This window comes from Rousettus aegyptiacus, unplaced genomic scaffold, assembly GCF_014176215.1.
Source record: "Rousettus aegyptiacus isolate mRouAeg1 unplaced genomic scaffold, mRouAeg1.p scaffold_m13_p_3, whole genome shotgun sequence".
NCBI lineage: Eukaryota > Metazoa > Chordata > Mammalia > Chiroptera > Pteropodidae > Rousettus > Rousettus aegyptiacus.
Genome location: NW_023416306.1, coordinates 170,629,104 through 170,648,377, shown reverse-complemented (window position 1 = coordinate 170,648,377; position 19,274 = coordinate 170,629,104). Strand labels below are relative to the sequence as shown.

The following is a 19,274-nucleotide window of genomic DNA, read 5'->3' as shown; positions in this document are numbered from 1 at the left end:
CATTTGCTCCAAAAGAGTAAACGTAACTTAAAAAATAAAAGCTCAGTGGACAAAGTTGTTCTCAGCGGTGTTGCTGGCAGAGGTAAAACAGTGGACACAGGGGAGACGCTCGAGGTCGACGGCAAAGGTTTAGGAATCTGACACAAATCTGATGGCACCCTTGCCGCTCACATCGTGTTCACGCGTGCAGCCGCCTCACCCTGACCGCCTGTCCCCGTGAGGTGCCCGAGCAGGAAGAGTGAGCAGGAGGCAGGGTGTTCGCGTCCCAGGGAGCTTAGGACACGAAGGCTACACGCGGGTCAACCGGCGCTTACGATGCAACGTGACGGAAGAAGTGCAGTGAACGGGGACGCCTAAGAGAGACCGCGATCCAGACTAGGCACCCTGGGAAGGCTTCCTGGAGGAAGTGACTTTTACGTTGAGCTATGAAAATTGTGGTGGTTGGCAATGGAAAATGGGAGGAAGGGTGTTAAGGCAGAGGGCATGTGTAAGAGCGGGTGGCGACAGCGTGGGCCGGAGGGAAAGCAGACAGACTACTGGCGAAGAGCTCGAGCCCCCCGAACAGCCCCACGTGCGGCATGAAGGAGCTTTTCCTAGGAGCCGCGACAGGATTTTGAGCAAGAGAGTGACATATTTGGAAAGCTCATATCTGACCGCTGGCCAGGCCCGTGGAGCAGGGCCAGTGTGACGGACTGCAGCCAGGCCAGCGGTGACGGCGGCTGGCCAGGGCAGAGGCGGTGCAGACAGGGGGACGGGGACACAGATCCTTGCGCCGCGGAGAGGCAGGGCGGAGGGCTGACGGAGCGCGACCTCTGGAACCTGGGCTCTGATCCCGGCGGCCTCGGTGCGCGGCCCCTCGCGGGTTAACGTAGCAAGGTAAAGATCTCTGCGATGAGGAGCCACCTGACAGGGCCGATGTGAGTCGTCGCCACGCGCAAGGCACCTCCCATGCCTAGCGGGGGGAAGCGCTAGTGGGGTCGGTACTGTTATTGGCGGCTTGTCGATATGGGCAGTGGGTCAAAGAGAGGGCTCAGGAGGGACGACCACATTGCCGGCCCGGGCAGGTGGGAGGATGGCGTTCAGGGTTTGGAGGGGGAGCTGGATGCATTTGGTCTGGGGCCTAAGAAAGACTGAGGTACCAGGGGACGGACAGGTATGAAGGTAAAGGCGCCGAGTCGAAGACTGGGCCTGGGAGCTGAAGAGGCAGCCTGGGGAGGAGGGGAGCGGGAAGGGCAGAGACCCCGGAGAGGGCCTGCAGCGCACCCGGGGAAGCGACAGGCCAGGCAGTTTCCCTTTGTAATGGGAAAGAGCTGAGCCTGCTTCAGTGCCGCAGGAAGGAGCCCTGGGGGTGCACGCCATGGGCAAATGCCCCAGCGAGGGTGGCCTTTATGACCTCTTCCTTACCATGGCCATCCCCGAGAGATTAGATAAGGAGTGATGATAGTAATCCTTAGCAGCCTCTTGTGCCTCTGACAGGAGCTATTTATAACAAGGCTATAACAACATGGAAAAATGCTCGTTAAGTTACATGAGGAAAGCAATATACAGCATTGTATACGCAATATGTTAACTATGGGAGAATATACAAAAATGTACTTGTAGGGAAAAAAGGCTGGAAGGAAATGCGCCGAGAAGGAATCGTCCTGTTGGTGGGTGGTCAGGACATGGCAGATTTATTTCCGAATTTGCTGTAATGAGTGCATGTTAATTTTATCATTAAAAAGTCCAACAAACTTTATTTTATAAAAAGAAACCAATTAGGGTGGGTGGGGGCTGTCCCTACCAAGGTTACAGTGACCTTGGGCAAATCCCTGTTTCTGTAGGGGTTTTGGTGTCTACACCGATAGAGGGGGCTGAACAAAACAGCATTGCCCTAACGTGCACTCTGCCTTGCAGGGATGTCCCAGGAAGGAATGGCTGTGTGGTCAGTTTGGGGGACCCTTTGTTCTCGCAATCTGCCCTGGGTGTGTTCTATACCTGGGAGGCCTCCCCCCGATGGCCACAAGGCTCAGGCACTCCACTCTCTTTCCAAAGGCCACCTTCTCCAAGTCCTTAGGCTTAAGTGGCCTCCATCACCACTGGCCCCTCCCTGCCTATCTCTAGCAAGAACTGTGATATCTTTGGTCCTAGGAGTGATGATAGATAGATAGATAGATAGATAGATAGATAGATAGATAGGACAAGAGTCTCAAGGTCTGGGCAGTTCTTACTAAATGCTATCCTTCCTAAGTGTTAAAATGTAGCACAGTATTTTACAGAAGCAGCAGCTGTAGTTTGATAAGTGCGGCCAACTGCAAAATAAAGAAATCAAATGCGTAATTAACCAAATAGTGCAGAGAAGCCATGGTGGAGCCTGCTTTCCAGGAGACAGAGCATGAATCCCATCTCCCTTATTTGCTGCAAGTAAATAACACTACCTGTGGACGATCTCAACTTGATCTTGAACAGAACATGGCACCTGGCTCAGAGAAGGGAATGGTGCTTATTGGATGGATGGACGGAAGGATGGGCAGACGGATGGATGGAATGGCCCCTCTGGACTCACAATGCACATTACTGTGTTAAAACCCTGAGAGGACCCCCCACTCAAAGCCCTGCTGGAGCTCCAAAATGAGCCACGGGTTCCCCTGCAGCCCCAGCCTTCTGCAAAGTACTCAGACCTCCCTGCTGCGGGCGTCCGCCCATGTCTGGCCGTCCTGAGCATGCTGGGCCCTCTCCTTCCCCCGCCCCTGGCTGTCGCCCGGGCCCGGAAGTGGCCTTGGCCAGGGAAGGAGATGCGCAGGAGTACACATGCCAGGACAAGGGAAAAGCTTTCCCTGCAGAGTCTTGAGTTTCTGAAAATGCGTTCCCATGGGACCTGCGGTGACTGAAGGTGAGGTCGGGGCAACCCGAGATGCCCCCAAGACCAGGAGCACGGGCTTCTACGGGGGCTCATTTCAAATGCAGATGATGAGCTGGCACTGTGGTTTCTAAACCTACCACTTCGGTGAGAATCAGAGAAAAATAAACCCAAACAGACCCGTGAAAACAGGAACAGCGTGCAGCCCCACGAGCTACGTGGGGGCGGGCAGTGTGTGGGGCTGACTGTCCGAGCACCCCCCACCCCCACTTCCGTAGCCATGGCACTGAGGGTCAAAGGAACCTCGGAAATGCCACAGACCTTGTGACACTGGCCTTGCTGTGGCAGGGAGCCTGGTAATTTCCAATCCAGGCCTGATGAGGAAGAAGTTGCCTCCAAATGTCAGAAGTTGCAACGTTATAAGCAAATTCTTTTTTCTGCTGCTCCCCATTCTGCCCGGAGGCCACAAGCCTGATAAAAGGAGGAGGAGGAAAGGTTATGGGTCTGCCCCGGACCAGGGGCTCGTGCCACTGCCACAGGACGTCACCACTGCACCCCGAAGCCCCCCAGCTGTGGATTTTATACATCAGTGAGGCGGAGTGCTCTAGAAGAAAGTGAGACATGGTCTACAGAAGTGGCCGGGGACATGGAAGCAACAGAAAAGCCCTAACGTGCCTTGTGCCTCGTTCCGTCACTCGGAATTTGGCCTCGAAGCCCCTCCCAGTGGAAACTGGGGGAGGGGGGAGGGGACAGTACCATTGGGCGCCCGAGTTCCCTTTCACGGTGTTTCCCCAGGATGGCATGCCCTGGAATGTTGATCCATGGCCGGTAATCAGCATCTTAGGTGCAAAAGTGCCCCGTGGTCAAGTTTGGAAAATGCCAGTGTGAACAGGGTTCCTTCGTACAGAACTTTCCAAGGACATCATCAGGCAGCCTGCACTCAGGTCTCTGCATGCTACACATGACATGCCACATGCCGTGTCTGACACTTTCTAAAGTCATTCGGAAACCCTCCGTTAGCAAGAGATTAGGGTAACAGGCCCCTCCCCGTCACTCTCCGCAGCCAAGCTAAGAGCTGACTCGGCCACAGGCCACTGGGAGGAGGAGGGCCCCACACGGAAAGGACCAGGACGGACTGGCTCTGTGGGCCAGACGCTGCCGCCCCGGTCTCTGAGGCCTCTTGTTCGGCAGAATCCTGAAAGTTCTGGGCCGTGCTTGCCCCAGAGGGGTGAGCGGTCATCCAGGCCGGCGCTCGCTTTGCTACCGAGCAAATAATGAATCCCCGCAAGGCTGATGTTGGGCTGTCTAAGAACTTCGTTGAAATATGGGCAAGTGTGAAGCTAGTAATAACGGTTTATATACATGTCCCTTTCCCATTATTGAGCTTAAAAATAGTGGAAGTACAAGGAAATAAACCGAGATCCTATAAGCCGATAACGGGTCCCTTTCTCTCCCCTGATCTGGTTATTCCCTCAGTCATTCATTTTAAAATGATTATTTTTTCCAGTATTTCCATAACCAAGTAAACTAACAACTGGGTATCATAACTAAGCCGAATTCCTTTTAGTTATCTAATCTGATAGATGTTTACACACCATATGCAAATTATAGTTCCCAGGTGAGGAAAAAAATTTGTTTACGAAACAGAAATATAGTGTGAACCATAGCTAATTTTAAATATTTTAATTTATATACTTTCATGATTATAGGTCAATAAGAAATCCGCTGTTCAGAGTTTATTTCATTACAGAATATATTTGGTAAGGATACATACAAACGGAGTCACCTTTAATACACATTGTTTCCTGGTGCCTGCACTTCCACAGTGGGCCGGAGATGTCGTAAAAAACGCTTCGAATGTCGCCATCGACCGGCCACTCTAAACAACCAGTGCTGTAGAGTTCACGGAGTTCGATTCCTTTACTTGCCTAGAGCAAGTAAAAATCTTAATATTTGTTTTTAAGTCTGTTTATTACTCCTCTATTTTAAAATCTGAGATACATTCCCCAATGTAAACAGTACATTTCAATCTGTCGCACGATCAGAATGGATAAGGCCGTCTTGACAAATGCATGCCGCCTGTGCTCTATTCATCAGAACGCGATCTTACTTCATTGCGAAACCAGCCGTCCAGGCGCAAGAGGCAGGAGAAGCGGCTGCCTTCAGTGCCTGGCGGCGCCTTCCAGATTTCTCCCTGCTGCAGGTTTACGGTATCTTTTCGACTTGGTCTCCTTGGTCTTAAAATACAAATATACAATGTCCATAAGCATAAAACAGTAAAGCCTAGCCTTACGCATTTATCGTGACTTGCTAAAATCCTATACAATACCATACCATGCCAGTTACTATACAGAGGAAGGCGGGCCAGATGTCTCCCCCGTTCATCAGGGCACGTGGCCGGGGAAGGGTAGGGGCGCCTGTCACGCGGGTGCTAAGTGGCTGTCCGCACCGGGCTGGGCAGACAGTCCACCGAAGCTCGGAAATGCCTGTATCCCTGGCTGCGATGTTGAACTTAACCAGGAGTCCGACCTGCTTAACACGAGACGGGAACAACCCCCTTCTCACCGGCCTCCCAGAGGAAGAACTGAACGACACCTGCGACCACGTGACCAGAGGCAGTCCTGTCCGCGCATCCCGACTCAGCTGTGCAAATCGGTTATTCACTCTCGCCCAGCCGGGGTAGCCCGCGAGAACCACTCCGTCGGCCGCGATCGGGATTCAGCACCTCGTCATCACAAGCCGCTCGACTTAGCAAGCTCGATGGGGCAGGGGTGGGCGTACGGACAGTATGTGAAAAGGCATTCTGTGACCGTTCTCGAAGAATTCATAGAAAAGCTATGAAGGGAACACCGGTCATCCTGTCGATGTCACCGTAATGTAAACCTTGGCATCTTCTTCTTTTTCTTTTTATATTAAATGTGTTTTACATATTGTACAACAGAGAAACCTGAACTGCTGATCTGACGTGGCGCTCGCCGAGCACGCGGCTGGGGTGAGCGGCACAGGGCGTGGTTTTCCTGAGGTTTGTGAGAACTTTTCCAACGGACCAGAAGTCACAGGGGCCGAGGCCCCGAGGCTGCGTGCGTCCGGGCCGGCTCTGCTCCCCGGGGCTCCCGCCGGCACTAAATGACCCGCCACTGCATGATGCTCATGTCCTTGCCGCCCGTGGAGATGAGGTGGCTGTCATCGCAGAGGAAGTCGACGTTGGTGACATGGCTGCTGTGCCCGCTGTACACATGGCTGGGAGCCTGGGAAGAAAGGCGTGCAGGGGGCTGGACGCACAGCGAACCCCTCAGAGTCGGAGGGCACCGGGACCCCATGGCCGTGCCTCCGGCCCTTCGTCCCTCCCTCTCGGCAGCTGCCACGTGTGCCCTGCTCGGCAGGACACGTGGGGACCCAGACCCAACCACGCAGAGTCTCTGCACACACAGAATCTGGTCTGGCCTGGGGACAGACACGGGCCAGCGAGCGCCCTGCACAGTGACACATTCAAGCCTCGAGGGCTGTACCAGGCCCTGGGCGCCCAGAGGGGGGACGAAGCGGGCGCCGGGGTCTGGAGGGAAGGGGGTGTGTGCTGGTGGAGGGGGGTCACGGGCGGGAAGGACCAGGCCGGGACGAGCTCAGTGGGGCTGGGGCGAGGGCGCCATGGTGGAGGGGGCGACACGGGGCGATAAGCCAGGTCTCGGGGCTTCTACGGGTCCCCCGGAAGGCGGGGGGGGGGGCCCTGAAGTCCTCGAGGGCGGTGGACGACGGGGCCAAGTCTGCGCCTGGGACTGGCGGCGTTTGCTCACGCCGCCTTTCTCCTCAGTTCCCGAGGGGCTCGGGCCGCACACGCGCCCCGGGAAACGTGCTCACCCTGAACTGCGAGCAGGGGTAGGAGAAGAGGTGCACTTTGCCGAAGTCGTCGCCCGTGGACAGCAGCTTCCTCTCGTGCGCCCGGCAGATGGCGTTGATGTCCGTCCCGTCCGAGCCCTCTGGCCACACGCCTAACACGCAGAGCACAGACAGGGTGCTGGACACACCGGAGGCGCCGGGCCGCGCCGCCTGGGGACTGGCCGTCGCGCTCTCGCCAAAGACAGACGGCCACACCCTGGGCTTGGGCACCAGGGCTCCCCGCCGCTCCTGGGAAGCCCTCGCCGCTCGGCCCCGTCCTGCCGCTGGGGCGGCGGTGCCAGGCCTCCTCCTCTGCCGGGCCCCTTCTCAGGAACACGGCGGCAGCCGCGCCAGGAGCTCCGGTTCCCGACACGCCGCCTTCCCACCGTCCCCCCGACATCTGATGGGCGGCCGATGAGTCTGCAGCCCGCGACCTGGTAACTTTTCTTTTTTTCCGGGTGACTCTTCACATGTGAGAGTCTCTCCAGAGGACGTTTGAACCCTGGGTCTGTGCGTGCCCTTCAGGCGCTTGCTGCTGTCAGCTCCTCGTGGCTGCAGCTCGCCTCGGGGCGCCCGGCAGGTGTGGTGTGTCTGCCGTGGGCCGGGGTGAGGCGGCCGCTCCGGCCCTGCAGCCCTGGGTCCCAGGTGGCCTGACGAGTGGGGTGGGGGCGGCATCTCCTGACCGGTGCTCCGGGAAACCCTTTCGGTTTCAGTAACTTTGGATCTGAGAGCGCTGGATGCACACCAACCCTTCGACTGGCAGTTTGGGAGAAAATGCAGGTGGGGGTGTCCTAGCGTTTAGTGCCAGAAAATGGTAAAATGCCAGCTTTAAGGAGATTTGTGAAATTCTGACCCACTTATCATGGGTTCACATAAAGAGATGAGAAGTATTGCTTTTGGAAAAAAATTCTACTAAATTGTGGCAATCTATTTTAGATCATTTAAGACTATATTTCTAATCTGAACTTTGAAGGAAGTGAACATTTTAGTTTAAGTACCAAAGAGATACCATAGTAACTAACGAAAGGTAAGTAAATTGGCTGAGTGCCATCTGGCCCATCTATGTAGGAAGTTCAACACAGCCTTCTCATGTGAGAAGGTTCTAGAGCACTATCTCGGGACTCATTTCATACAGCGGGAAAGGGTTACAACCCCTCTCCTGGCCCTTCCTGCCCGACCCCGGGGTGCTGCGTGCGGTGCGTCCTGTGGGGTTCACACAGCAGTGGAGCGTGTGACAAAGCTGCGAGCCTTACTAACGATCAGAAAACACTCTCGAGTAGACATGTCTCCCATTTGAGCCAAACGAAATCTGCAGGAAACTCACCAAAGACATGGAACCCCAAAGTGCATGTGTACGTGGCCCATTCTATGTCCCTTGTAGTCTCCACACTCACGACTTGCTTACAAGCAGAGGGAACCCCTGGGAAAAACAAACACAGGCCTGGTGACGTCTGAGCCAAGGCCCCTTCTCCTTCCGGGCGGGGCTGGGCCCTCGGAGCCACGTGTCATGGGCTGCGGAGCCCGCTGGAGAGGGACACACTCCGCTCCCCAGCCCGGGGCCTCCGGCGTCCTCCCCGCTCTGGCCGGTTTCCCCTCGTCCAGCTTCTCTTTCCTTTGACCGCCCTCTGGCTCCTAGGCCTCCGTCCACTCACTGTTCCCCCGGAGCCCCCAAACACAACTCAGCCCCCTGCCATCTGGCTCCCTTACCTTCTGCACACATGTGCGTGTGCGCACACCCACCCACCCACACACACTCGATCCCTTCACCTCTGAATCGGAAACGAAAGCTTATGGAAACCAATCAGACCATGGACCTACAGCCTCCCAGGGGCTTTGCCTGTGCCCCAAATGAGCTCTCACTACTGGAGCATGAGACTGTGTCTGAGAAGATTCTATACCCAGGGCCTGTCCCTGAAAACCATCCCCCCAGCCCCATTTCTGCCCTGTGCCAGGCAAAACCTTGGAGAGGGCAGGGAGGGGACACTACGTGTCACTGGCCCAGCTGGAGGGAGGCATGGTCCTGGCGCTGGGCTTTTCCCCTGCCTGCCCCGGCCCAACAAAGGGGTGCCCACAGACCCCCGCACTGGCTCCTGCTGCCCGCGGCCTCACGCCTGAGCCAGACCTCCGTGCCTATGAACTGGGGTAAGCCTGGAAGCGCTGTGGGTCACGGGGGAGGATGCAGATGAGGATGCTGCACCTGTTAGTAGCTTCTGGCGGGGCAGAGACCAGGCCCGCTCATGCCCGTGACCCCCTGTGCTTAGGCCAGAGCTGGACATGTGGCGGGCGCTCGGCAGGTGTTCGAGGAACCGAGCATATCGTGTCGTGTGTGCTTAGTAAGTGCCGGCCACTCCCGCCCTCACCGGTCCCAGGTCCCGCCTGGGCACAGACAGCGGCGGGAGGGGCTGGGGGAGCAGGGAAGGGGTCCTGGCGGGGGGCGGGGGCTGCTGTCCACCCTGGCGAGAGACACTTCATGGTCTGCCTGCTCGGGATGACGTCCCCACAGCGTCCCTCTCACCGTGACGGCTCTGACACCCTCTCTTCTGCCGCATCCTCCCCCTCCAGGCTCATTCTCCTCGGGGGCCGCATCCCCTCAACAGGGACCTCGGTCGGCCTGAACCCCACACGTCTATGAGCTGGGAAGGACTTGAGAGGTCGTGCGGCCCAACTGCTCTGTTTACAGAGGCGGGAACTGAGGGAGCGGAGGCCCGAGCTGTGCGGGGAGGGTTTTGCGGGAGCACACGCGCCCCCGGGCGCCACTCACAGTACAGGATCTCGTAGTCTCCCGAATTGGAGACGAGGAACTGTGAGTTCACCGACCAGTCCAGGTGGGTGATGAAGCTGGAATGGCCCTGGAGGAGAGAAACAGCGCGTGAGCTTCCCTCGCCCCGCGACCTCCCGACCCGCGCTCCGCCGAGGACATTCGAGGGCGACACGTGTGCCCGGGCCGTGACAAGGGCGCTTACCGAGCATTTGCCAACTCGGGCGTACTTCCGCCCGTTGTCGCTGACGCCGTAAATGTAGATGCAGTTGTCATGGGAGCCTATTGCTAAGAAGTTCCCATCTACGGAGATACGACAGATTACATTTCAATTGTTAAAAATAAGCATTTGATTAATTCTAAGAGATCATGCTAGTTGCCAACACAGATTTAAAAAAAAAAAAAAACCAGCCAGTTTAATGAATTATTTCAAAGAGAATAATTTGCTTTTGAATGAGTCCTACGCCACTTCCAAAACCACCTTTTGAAAATCTTTACCTGCCCATTTGGAAGGCAGTAGGCAGTTTCATAAGATGTTCTACCTCAACGGACCATACAATCCACCAATTCTACTGAGTTTACTCGAGACATAAAAACAAATCGCTGTCCATAAAAACAAATGTCTACAAAAAAGGTCTATAATGAGCATCCATAGCAGCGTTATTCATAATAGCCACTCCACAGAAACCGTCCAGTGTCCGTTAACTGACGGGATGGATAAACAAGATGAGTACAACCCAGCAATTAAAAAGAAATTACTGATACAAGAATTAATCTCAAAAACATCGTTTTAAGTAAAAGAAGCCAGAGGGAACTTTCGGGGGTGCTGGAAAGGTTCTAAAATTGGACTATGATGATGGGCGAATGACTCTATGAGTTTACTAAGAATCAGTGAGTTATATGTAAATTACACTAAATAATAAAAGAGACATGGTATATTAAATACTATATCTCTTTTTTGAGATATATACAGTGATATTAGCAGATAAAGGATAAGATATCTGGGAACTCCTTCAAAATAACACAGGAGTGGGCTGGTCGGCAGGGTTACAGATGAACAAGATTGACTAAGAGTTAGTAACTGCTGCAGCTGGAAGGTAGAGACGTGGGGGGTTCGTATGCTATTCTAATTCTGTCTGTCTGAAAATTTCCATAATCAAAACTTAAAAAACACACAAGCACAGTGATCAAAGAAGGGAAGGGAACCCCAAAATGTCACGGTTATGTGCACGTATAGTTTAAATTCCACTCCGAGGAGGCTTGTGAAATGTTTTTCTTTAGAGACATCTATCTACACAGAAGTTCATCAGTCTGTTGGGCTTTTATCGTAGGGAATGGTTTGCGTTCCAACCTGGCGAGTAGCGCATTACAGAGAGCTGCTCATTCCCATCCGTGTGAACAGTGACCAAGTCTTTCGTTTCTGTGTCAAACACAAACCACCTGTTGTAAACATGAGAAAAAGCACAAAAAGTTGTTTAGTGGGAAAATGAAGACTTTGACAATAGTAAGACTTAAAAGCTATTAATCTAAGGGCTTAATAAATATTCTGTCTCTGTAAGAACACTTCTTCCCGCTTTTATTTTATTTATTTTTTTAGGTGAGGCACCCTTGGCTGACCTCACAGATTGCAAGGGCCTAGCCAGCTTGCAACCCCTTATTTTTCATTTTTTACGCCTGGTCTTCCTAGGTGGTCTCCCATCCAAGTATTAACCAGGCCCGACCCTACTTAGCTTCTGAGATCAGACAGGATCAGGTTTGTTCAGGGTGGCGTGGCGGTAGACCCCAGCTTTTATTTTAAGAAAATTTCCTGCATACGAGCATTTCCTAAAGAATGGAGCAGCAGATTGGCTACCCATTGAAATGATTCAGTTACCGAGGCTATGCCGGGGCTCCTCGATGTCTGAGTTGTGTCATTTCCATGTAATGAGACGGCCCTGGGCAGGGAAGCTGGACCAGCCGCTAACAACGGCCCGTGGCCACAGGCAGCGGCAAAGGGGCCACCTACATGAGCTTACTCAGGGACACGGCCAGGGGAGCAGGATGGGTCCGGGAAGATGGGGCCGGGACAGCCTCAGGGGTGGGGACGCGCCCCACCGTGCTGTGCGGGCAGAGGTGGGCCAGCGTCTGACCTTCTGTGGATGCTGGTGTGTAACCAGCCAGGTGAAAGAAATGACAGTGAGCAGGGAAGAAGGGCGAGTTGACCTCTCCAAGCTCAGCTCCCCCCCGTTCTAAGATGGGGACCAGGGCCCACAGCCACCTTGCAGGCTCAGTGTTAAACCAGTCACGACGGATGTGGACGGGCTCTGTATCCTCTTGTGAGGACACGGCACTTGGGGAATGTTAGGTGACGGAGTGACTGCACTCTCCTGCCCCTGTGTCCTCTGGTGGAGGCAGTAACTGAGACCCCAGTGCTCGCCGGGATGGAGAATGTGGGCCTGCTGCTGCCGCAGTCTCAAACCCAGAGGACACATTCCCGAAGCGAGTCCCCTCCGCCGGCATCACTCGGGGCCCCATCGCCACCCGATGCGCCCGGCTAACACCCCCGACGTTTGGATTTGGCTTCCCAGCTTTGATCTCTTCCATCTGGCAGCATCCATTGACCTTTAACGTGCAAGCTAACCTTAACAGAGGTCAGATCACAGGAGGCAGAGAGACTGGAGCTGAGTGAGCCAAGCCTTTGACAGTTCTGCTGAGCTGTCTCATCGAGAGCCAAGGCGGGCACTTGGCCCAGAGATGCGGGAGGTATAAACGCAGGGGAGGGATTGGGTCACACATTCCATCTGCCCCCCAGGACACTGTCCGTGATTCTGAGCAACCTGGCACTGTCACCTCCCATCCCGCCACACACACACACACACACACACACACACACACACACAGTATGTAGATGGTGGCAAGAACCGGCTGGCGGCCATTCACCGAACTGCTGAGTTTGAAGCTTCAGCTGTCACCGAGAGTTATGAGGTAGGGTGTGTGTGTTTGTGTGTGCGTGTGCGCATGTGTATGGCTATGCAAACATGTAAGATGCTGAGCTCCTGGAACCTGTGACTTATGATTACTCCTTCTTTAGACCTACTCTACAGTCATAACCACAGAATCTAAGTGGTATGCTTTTTGGAGAGGAAATCACCAGAAATATTTGAATTAAACTACAATAATTGTATGTACTATGGCAAACAATATAAAAGTATAACTGAAATTTATAAAGCGACGATGCTAAGCGCCGCCACCTCCTGCCAGGCGACCCCAGGAAATGCTCTCCCCACACCGGCCTCTCTGTGCATTGTCACTGCAGTGTGGCTAGGCAGCTGCTATGACCATGATTTTGAAAGGGCAGCAAGAAAAAGGAGTCTTAAATTCTCAGTGCCTGAAACGGCCTCTCCCCCGATTCTGAAGTTGAGGTTCCTCCCGCAGCTTGCAGGGGAGGGCCCGAGGGACCCCACAAGTCCTCTGAAACTGGATGCAAAGGTGTATGCAGGGGTGGGGAGGTGCTTTTCCAGGGGGTTCACAGCATTCCTCGGATTTCCCCAGGCCCTGAATGTGAGGGACCACTGTCATCATTTTCCTCTTGAGATCTGACTTAATTCTCGGTAAGTCATGAGGAGCTGGGAGGTGCAGCCGAGAGCTGCACTGAGCCTGTCCCCCGGGAAACACAGACACACGCCTCTTTTCCGTGGACTCTGAAGGCACAAGCCACGCTGACGCGGACTTACCTCCCGGTCAGCGTTCCAACCGCAACCACAGACCCTGAAGGATGAAAACCAGAAGACTGAGCTGGATCCTAAAATATTTTAAAGGAAGTGTAAATTGATGACCAGACACAGCACTATCGCATAAAACACACACAGCCCTAACCCCTCAGGGCCATTGGGCCTCATTTAAAAACAGCTCTCTCCTCTCCAGAATAAAATCTTTTTCGACTTGGACGAAGGTCGTGTTTCAGTAACATTAAATCTGTACCCTTTTGGACTATTTCTCTTTCTGTCTTATATCCTTCCGTAGCTACTGCAGTCAAGTGACAGACCACGTCAACGCTCTTCCCGCGAGTCTTGGCAGCCCCCCGGGGGGACCCCGTGCTGAAGGGTGAGCTCGCTCGGCCTGGAAGCTCGACCACTGTGCCCTGCTCCACTAGACAGGCACCGGTGAGTGCTGCTGGCGCAAGACACGTCGCCCCAGACGGTCGAGACGAGCAAGGCACGTTCCAGGCTTTGATCTGCTGCTACACACACACCTTCATCCCTAACTTTGAGAGGCAACAACAAGCTGTGGAGTCCCAGGAGCGGGAGGCAGAGGGCGTCAGACGGGGGAGCTGGCCCAGCTTTCCGGGAAGAAGCAGAAGTGGACACAGTGATATTTTGGGGAGATCAGGTGTTATGGGGACAATAACGTGATCAAAGAGGTGGAAGCAGGCCAGTTTGGGGCATGTTGAGGACCGGGCGGTGCAGTCGGTGGGTTTACAACGCAGAATGTACGGGGTGGGGGATGGGAAAGCGTACGGATGACGGGAAACCGTTCGGGTGACGCTGGAAATGTGAGCTGCACCGCCATGGCAAGGACTGTGACCACTAGGAAAGGGGAACACAGTGGGTGACTCTTTCTCTTTCAACAAAGAGTGATATGATTGAATCTGCGTTTCAGATAAAAGACCCCTTGGCAGGGATGTTTAGGATGGACTGAAGTGAGAAGAGATTAATCCCAGGAAGACCAAGGAGAGGGTGAAAATGGAACCGGAAGTGGAAGGCAGCATTGGGATCCTCCTGGATAAACTTAAAACATAAGGGACCAGAAACTCTTCAGGCACTGATCACATTTCTGCAATGCTTTTTCCAAGGTGGGAGCTCGATTAAGCTCAGAGCTGTCACCGATACACAGAGAGAAATCACATCTGCTTGACGCTTGATCGTGTAATTCATTGGAGGCTCATCACATTATTGAGATGCAGACACTGGGGTACAGGGAGGTTCCTGTCCAAAGCCACATGGCCAGTGGGTGCTGCAGGTGGGACTTGACCACAGATGTCTCTGGCATCCGGTTTGGCCCCCGTACCCTTTCGCCAGGCTGCGTATGGGGCTAACTAGCAGCCCGGTAAAGCGGAGGGGGATGGAGTAAGGGGCATTGCTTTCAGCAGGGATGCTGTGCTGACAGACACTCCAGGGAAGGCCACCTACCCAGGCCACCACTGTCCCTGCTGCGCCCAGTGGTTGTTACCAGCTCTGCACGAATCCCTGATGCATCCCCCACCTGCTCCTCCAAGCCCCTGCCAGGGGACAGGCGCGACTTGGGGCACCAGGCCCCACCACCTCGGGCTACACCTGCTCCTTCCTCTGAGCGGCGGCGGTGTTACCCCCGGGGCCCTGTCACCTCAGTGCTCAGCTCCCTCTGGCCGGCCGTCTCTAGCTCCTCAGTGACCTTTCCCGAAAGCGCAGGGCAGGAGGGCTGAACCTCGAAGCCGGCACACTGGGAACAGCCCCACTCTGCGGGGCTGGGAGGAGGGGCCTACCTAGGGGCTACCGTCACACGGCGCCGTGCCTGCCATGAGGGTGCAAGCCACACAGGACGCGCATTTGATGCACTACGGGGCGGGGCCGCGGGAGACCCTGGGCTCGGGAATCAGGCTGAGCTGGGTGTAAACACTGGCTCCGTCACTTACTAACTCAGTGACCTTGACGAGCTGGGCCTCCATTTCCTAATCAATATACCAGCAGGGAAGCAAACCGTCAGCCTGCCAGGCTGCTGCGGGGAGGGGACGCAGGGAGGTAGATTAAGTGACGTTTGCCTCGGGACAATTTTCTATCACTATTAATTTCATGGAAAAAATAAACAAACATGTTCCAGATGGGTTTTTAGAGGGAAAATGGAAAGTAACGTGCATGTCTACCTCTATTATTTTGTCCCAGACGGGCCGGTGACCAATGGCGTCCCAGAGAGTAGCATGCCGGTCATGCCCACAGGTCAGGAACTGAGGTTTCGAGGCATGGACGGCCAGCCCCCAGAGCTCGTCGGTGTGACCCTACAGGGAGCCAAGACAAAGAGAAGCGCTCTGAGACACTGCTGCTGACACTCAGGAGCCACGGGACGTGAACCGGGCTCCCCGCACACGCCCTAATCACTAATCAGTCTTGGTTTCCTCCCTCCCCCGCGTTAGCGATGATGCAGCTGAAACTCCGGAGGGGGGTCACGTGAGTCCGAGATGCAGGAGTCACCTCCGCTCCGTGATGCCTCACGATATTGCAACACTACGCAGAGGGGCCGTGCCTGGGGGCCTGCTGGGGGTGCACCTGAGTAATGGGCGCGAAGGCCCCCGACAGAGTGCCCTGCAGAACGAAGTTCCTGGTCGTGCCAATCAAGATGACGTCGCCTTTCCCTTCGGCCACTGTCCGTATTGGACCGAACTGTTCTGGAATCTGTGTTGAAGAGACAAGATTTAAAATGTCATGAAGTTATTAGCTCCGTCACTCAAAAAACCTGCTTATACGTCATGGTGACAGCTCTCTCTCTCACACACACACGTGCACATCTACAGGGATAGAAAAAGGCCCATAACCAGTACTTGTTGAATAAACGATCAAAACTCCAAAACTTACTTTCAAACTCTAGGCATTTTATATACCTTAAAAGAATCAGCAAGAGTAAGGTTGTTAAAAAAATAATAAAGAATAAAGCATTTTTTTTTCTTGACGAGATTAAAAGGTAAGAAACAATACTGGTCAGTTTACGTGTTACGACGTTGGATAGCAGGAATGGGTAAGGTTTGGAAAGTAAAGAATAATACCACGTGCCGTAATCAGAGTTCCTAGAATTTACTGCAACTTAAAATGGTGATTTCTTGGGCAACTTCACTCTGTTGAGTTTTGAAATCCACTGTTCATGTTGGTAACATATGGAATTATGGAAACATTAAGAAAAATAATTTCACAATGCACCGGCCAAGAACAACTTGCTAAAATAAAGTAAGTGGAGGTTTTTTCACACTGTAAAAAGAACGAAAACCACAGCTGGCCGCTGGCGGCTGACCCTGAACATGCGGGTCTGGAAAGGGCAGAGCCCGGCTGCTCCCACGCACACTCTCTGCCTCGGCGCGTTGGGTAGCACAGGTCTGACGACAGGTGACGACTGTCCAGGCCAGTGAAGAGGAATTGCGGATACTAAAAGATAATGGCTGAGTACCTTCTGTGAAACTGGAGGTGGCTGAGGAGTTTCGTGGAGGTTGTAATTTAACATGGGAAAGGCTGGTCAACTCTCATAATTAAAAAAAGAGGCGTGGCAATTAAAATCTCCAGGAAAGGGAAGTGATTTCCAGGCTCCGATGAGGACTCCGTTTAGGAAGAGCAGCAATCGGCAGCCCCGGCTTCCCCCTCACAGCTGGGGCGCCATGCTGGCTGCTCCCCGCTGTCCAGGACACAAGGCGACGTGTCGTGCGCACCGGGAGAGCCGTGTGGCACGTCACGCTGCACTGGGGACGGTGACCGCCCACCTTCAGGTCAGTGCTGACTTGGGCAGCTTGTAACTCCCTGGGACTGGGGGAGAAAGTCTGGGGAGTGTGTGGGAAGGTCATCTGGTTTCCCGCCAGGGTGCGGGCTGCCGCCCAGGGAGAAAGGAGGGGAAACGGGTCCTGGGAGCCCAGAGCTCCGAATAACGCGGTGGGCACTCGGCCAGGTACGAGGCGGGTGCCCAGCGCGTCTCAGCTCAAGGTGATCATGTCTCCAGAGCGACACGCTGGAAATTAAAGTGGAAAAGGAGCAAGGTTTTAAGGATAGATCAGAATGCAGATAATATTCCCTTGGGAAAGTGACTCTGGTTCTGTCACGAAAGCATTCTAAACGTGAAATACGTTACGACCTCGAATTTGATCGGTCTGATGCCAATTCAGTACTTGTACCTAAACTGCCTCCGTGAGTTTAATAAAATGTTATCCCATTGAATCGAACTTTATCTGAACGGTTTTTAAAACGGTGCGCTGAAGACTTCACGCCCACACGGGAGCTGACGGCAAGGTCCAAAATGAGCGCCAGGGGCCCCGCATGCTGCCTCACCTCCGTTTTGTGAAGTTTCTGATAGTTTCCATTCCAAGAGATGAGCTTCCGGTCCTTCCCTCCGCCCGACACCAGCGTGCCGTCCCGCAACATGCAGAGCGCGAAGATGCCGCCCTCGTGGGCGCCCTGGACGGCGCAGCTTATCCGGTTCGTACCTAGACACGCCAAGAAACCCTCCTGAGGCCGGGGCTAAAGGCTCCGCGGCCTGCCGCCCGCCGTTTCTGTTTTCAAGGTGACGCTGTTGGTTAGAACATCCCTGGGGTGGGAACCCGTAAAGGATTCGGCTTCTGGGGGCGCACAGCGCGGCGGCCGCAGGGGCTGGACCGCCTCACGGTCAAGGAAGACCCGTGTGGACACAGGCGCGGGCCGGAGGACAAGCGGCTCGGAACAGCGACGGCAGTCTGATGAGCGGCATGTCCGGACAAGGGGCTTTGGTGCCCTCGGCCTCGGTTTCCCGCTTTGTGTCATGAGCTCCTGCTAATCCCACAGGGTCGTTCTGACGACAAAAGAAGCCAATGGGGAGCACGCCCAGCACCCGGGGTAGCGGGAGGCCACACACGGGTCACCGTGCTGGTCCGAGATCACGCTGACGGGTGTCTCCACCTCCACTCCCACCCCGAACCCTGAGGTCCTCGAGGATGGGGGTGCCCTGTGTCCCCTTTGGTCGCGGCACGTGGTCAGTGCGCATGAACCGAATGAACATCTCCCGAGCGACGGGCGCCCCTTACCACGCTGCTCGCTCGATGACGCCTGCCGAAGGCGGAGTGCGCTAGGCATCCACCCACACGTTGCAGAGCTAAACAAACGGTCCCGATGACGTCATCGTGACAATTTGTGCACAGACCTCCTAACGAAGCTCCTAATTCCATCATGCTATCCTGGGCTTAACAAGCCTTTCAGAATGACGGCTGGGCAATAACTCGAACTACTCTTGTTTTCCTCTGTTCTGGCGTGACTTCAAGTTACACACACACACACACACACACACACACACACACACGTATGTGCACACCTACATAACCTGGAGTTTACTAGTAATGCTGTAGGCTGCATTAACAGACAACTCCTACGGAAGTCACGCCTGACCTCTTATAATTTGTTTCCCAAAACTGCTGGCTTTGAAAACAATCACTTGTTACCTTTTCCCCACACCAAGATGTTGCCACTTGAATCTCCGGTAATGGTGTCGCCGTTTTCAGAAAAAGTCACGCAGAGGACAAACTTTGGCTTTTCTTGCTTCTGCGGAACATTGTGAACATACGTACTTAGCCGAGACGTGCTTTTGTCTGTGTTAATAACATCCAAACTCACAGGGATCCCGAGCCGGGTAGCGTCGGCTTCTGTCACCACCTCACACGCCTTTTGTCTGCCATCACGTGCCTTACGCCACTAGAGTATCTGCTCTAACGGAAAGGAATCCCTGGTGCTTGTAAAGTTGCAAATGGTTTGAGCAGAGGACGGTGCTGGAGGGGGCTCGGGGGCAGGCTGTGCTGTTGGTCACGTTCGTGGCCTGAGGAATAGGCCCTGGCACCGGAATAAAGAGGCCCTTTAACTCGGTCTTGGGAGTAGCAGCGAATGTCCTCACAGAGAAGAGGTGCTGTCCCCCGGCGCCCTCACAAGGCCCCCCCAGCGGCCAGCCTAAACGGCACAGAGCGCCCGTCGCCCTCCGCACAGTCTCCTTGCCCGCCTGACCTGCCGGGCGCCCTCTTTGTTGCTCTCTGCAGCCAGCAGGCGGGGCGGGGGGCCTGCTCCCCAGGGAATCCCGCCCCTG

The 19,274-nt window shown here is 54.5% G+C and overlaps 1 protein-coding gene across 2 annotated transcripts in view; it reads right to left on the bottom strand.

Moving 5' to 3' along the window:
• Positions 1-4,507: 4,507 nt before the first annotated feature.
• The window catches only part of EML1 (EMAP like 1), a 92,569-nt gene continuing 77,802 nt past the window's right edge, over positions 4,508-19,274 (bottom strand). For both annotated transcript variants that reach the window (XM_016119529.2, XM_016119528.2), the window contains 11 exons: positions 18,643-18,742; positions 17,504-17,658; positions 15,749-15,874; positions 15,349-15,480; positions 13,184-13,251; positions 10,822-10,910; positions 9,676-9,773; positions 9,474-9,561; positions 8,037-8,132; positions 6,695-6,825; positions 4,508-6,087 (listed from right to left, as the gene is read on the bottom strand). In XM_016119529.2, coding sequence (XP_015975015.2) covers positions 5,962-6,087; positions 6,695-6,825; positions 8,037-8,132; positions 9,474-9,561; positions 9,676-9,773; positions 10,822-10,910; positions 13,184-13,251; positions 15,349-15,480; positions 15,749-15,874; positions 17,504-17,658; positions 18,643-18,742 — 1,209 coding nt within the window. In that variant the 3' untranslated portion in view covers positions 4,508-5,961. The remainder of the gene's footprint in view (positions 6,088-6,694; positions 6,826-8,036; positions 8,133-9,473; positions 9,562-9,675; positions 9,774-10,821; positions 10,911-13,183; positions 13,252-15,348; positions 15,481-15,748; positions 15,875-17,503; positions 17,659-18,642; positions 18,743-19,274) is intronic.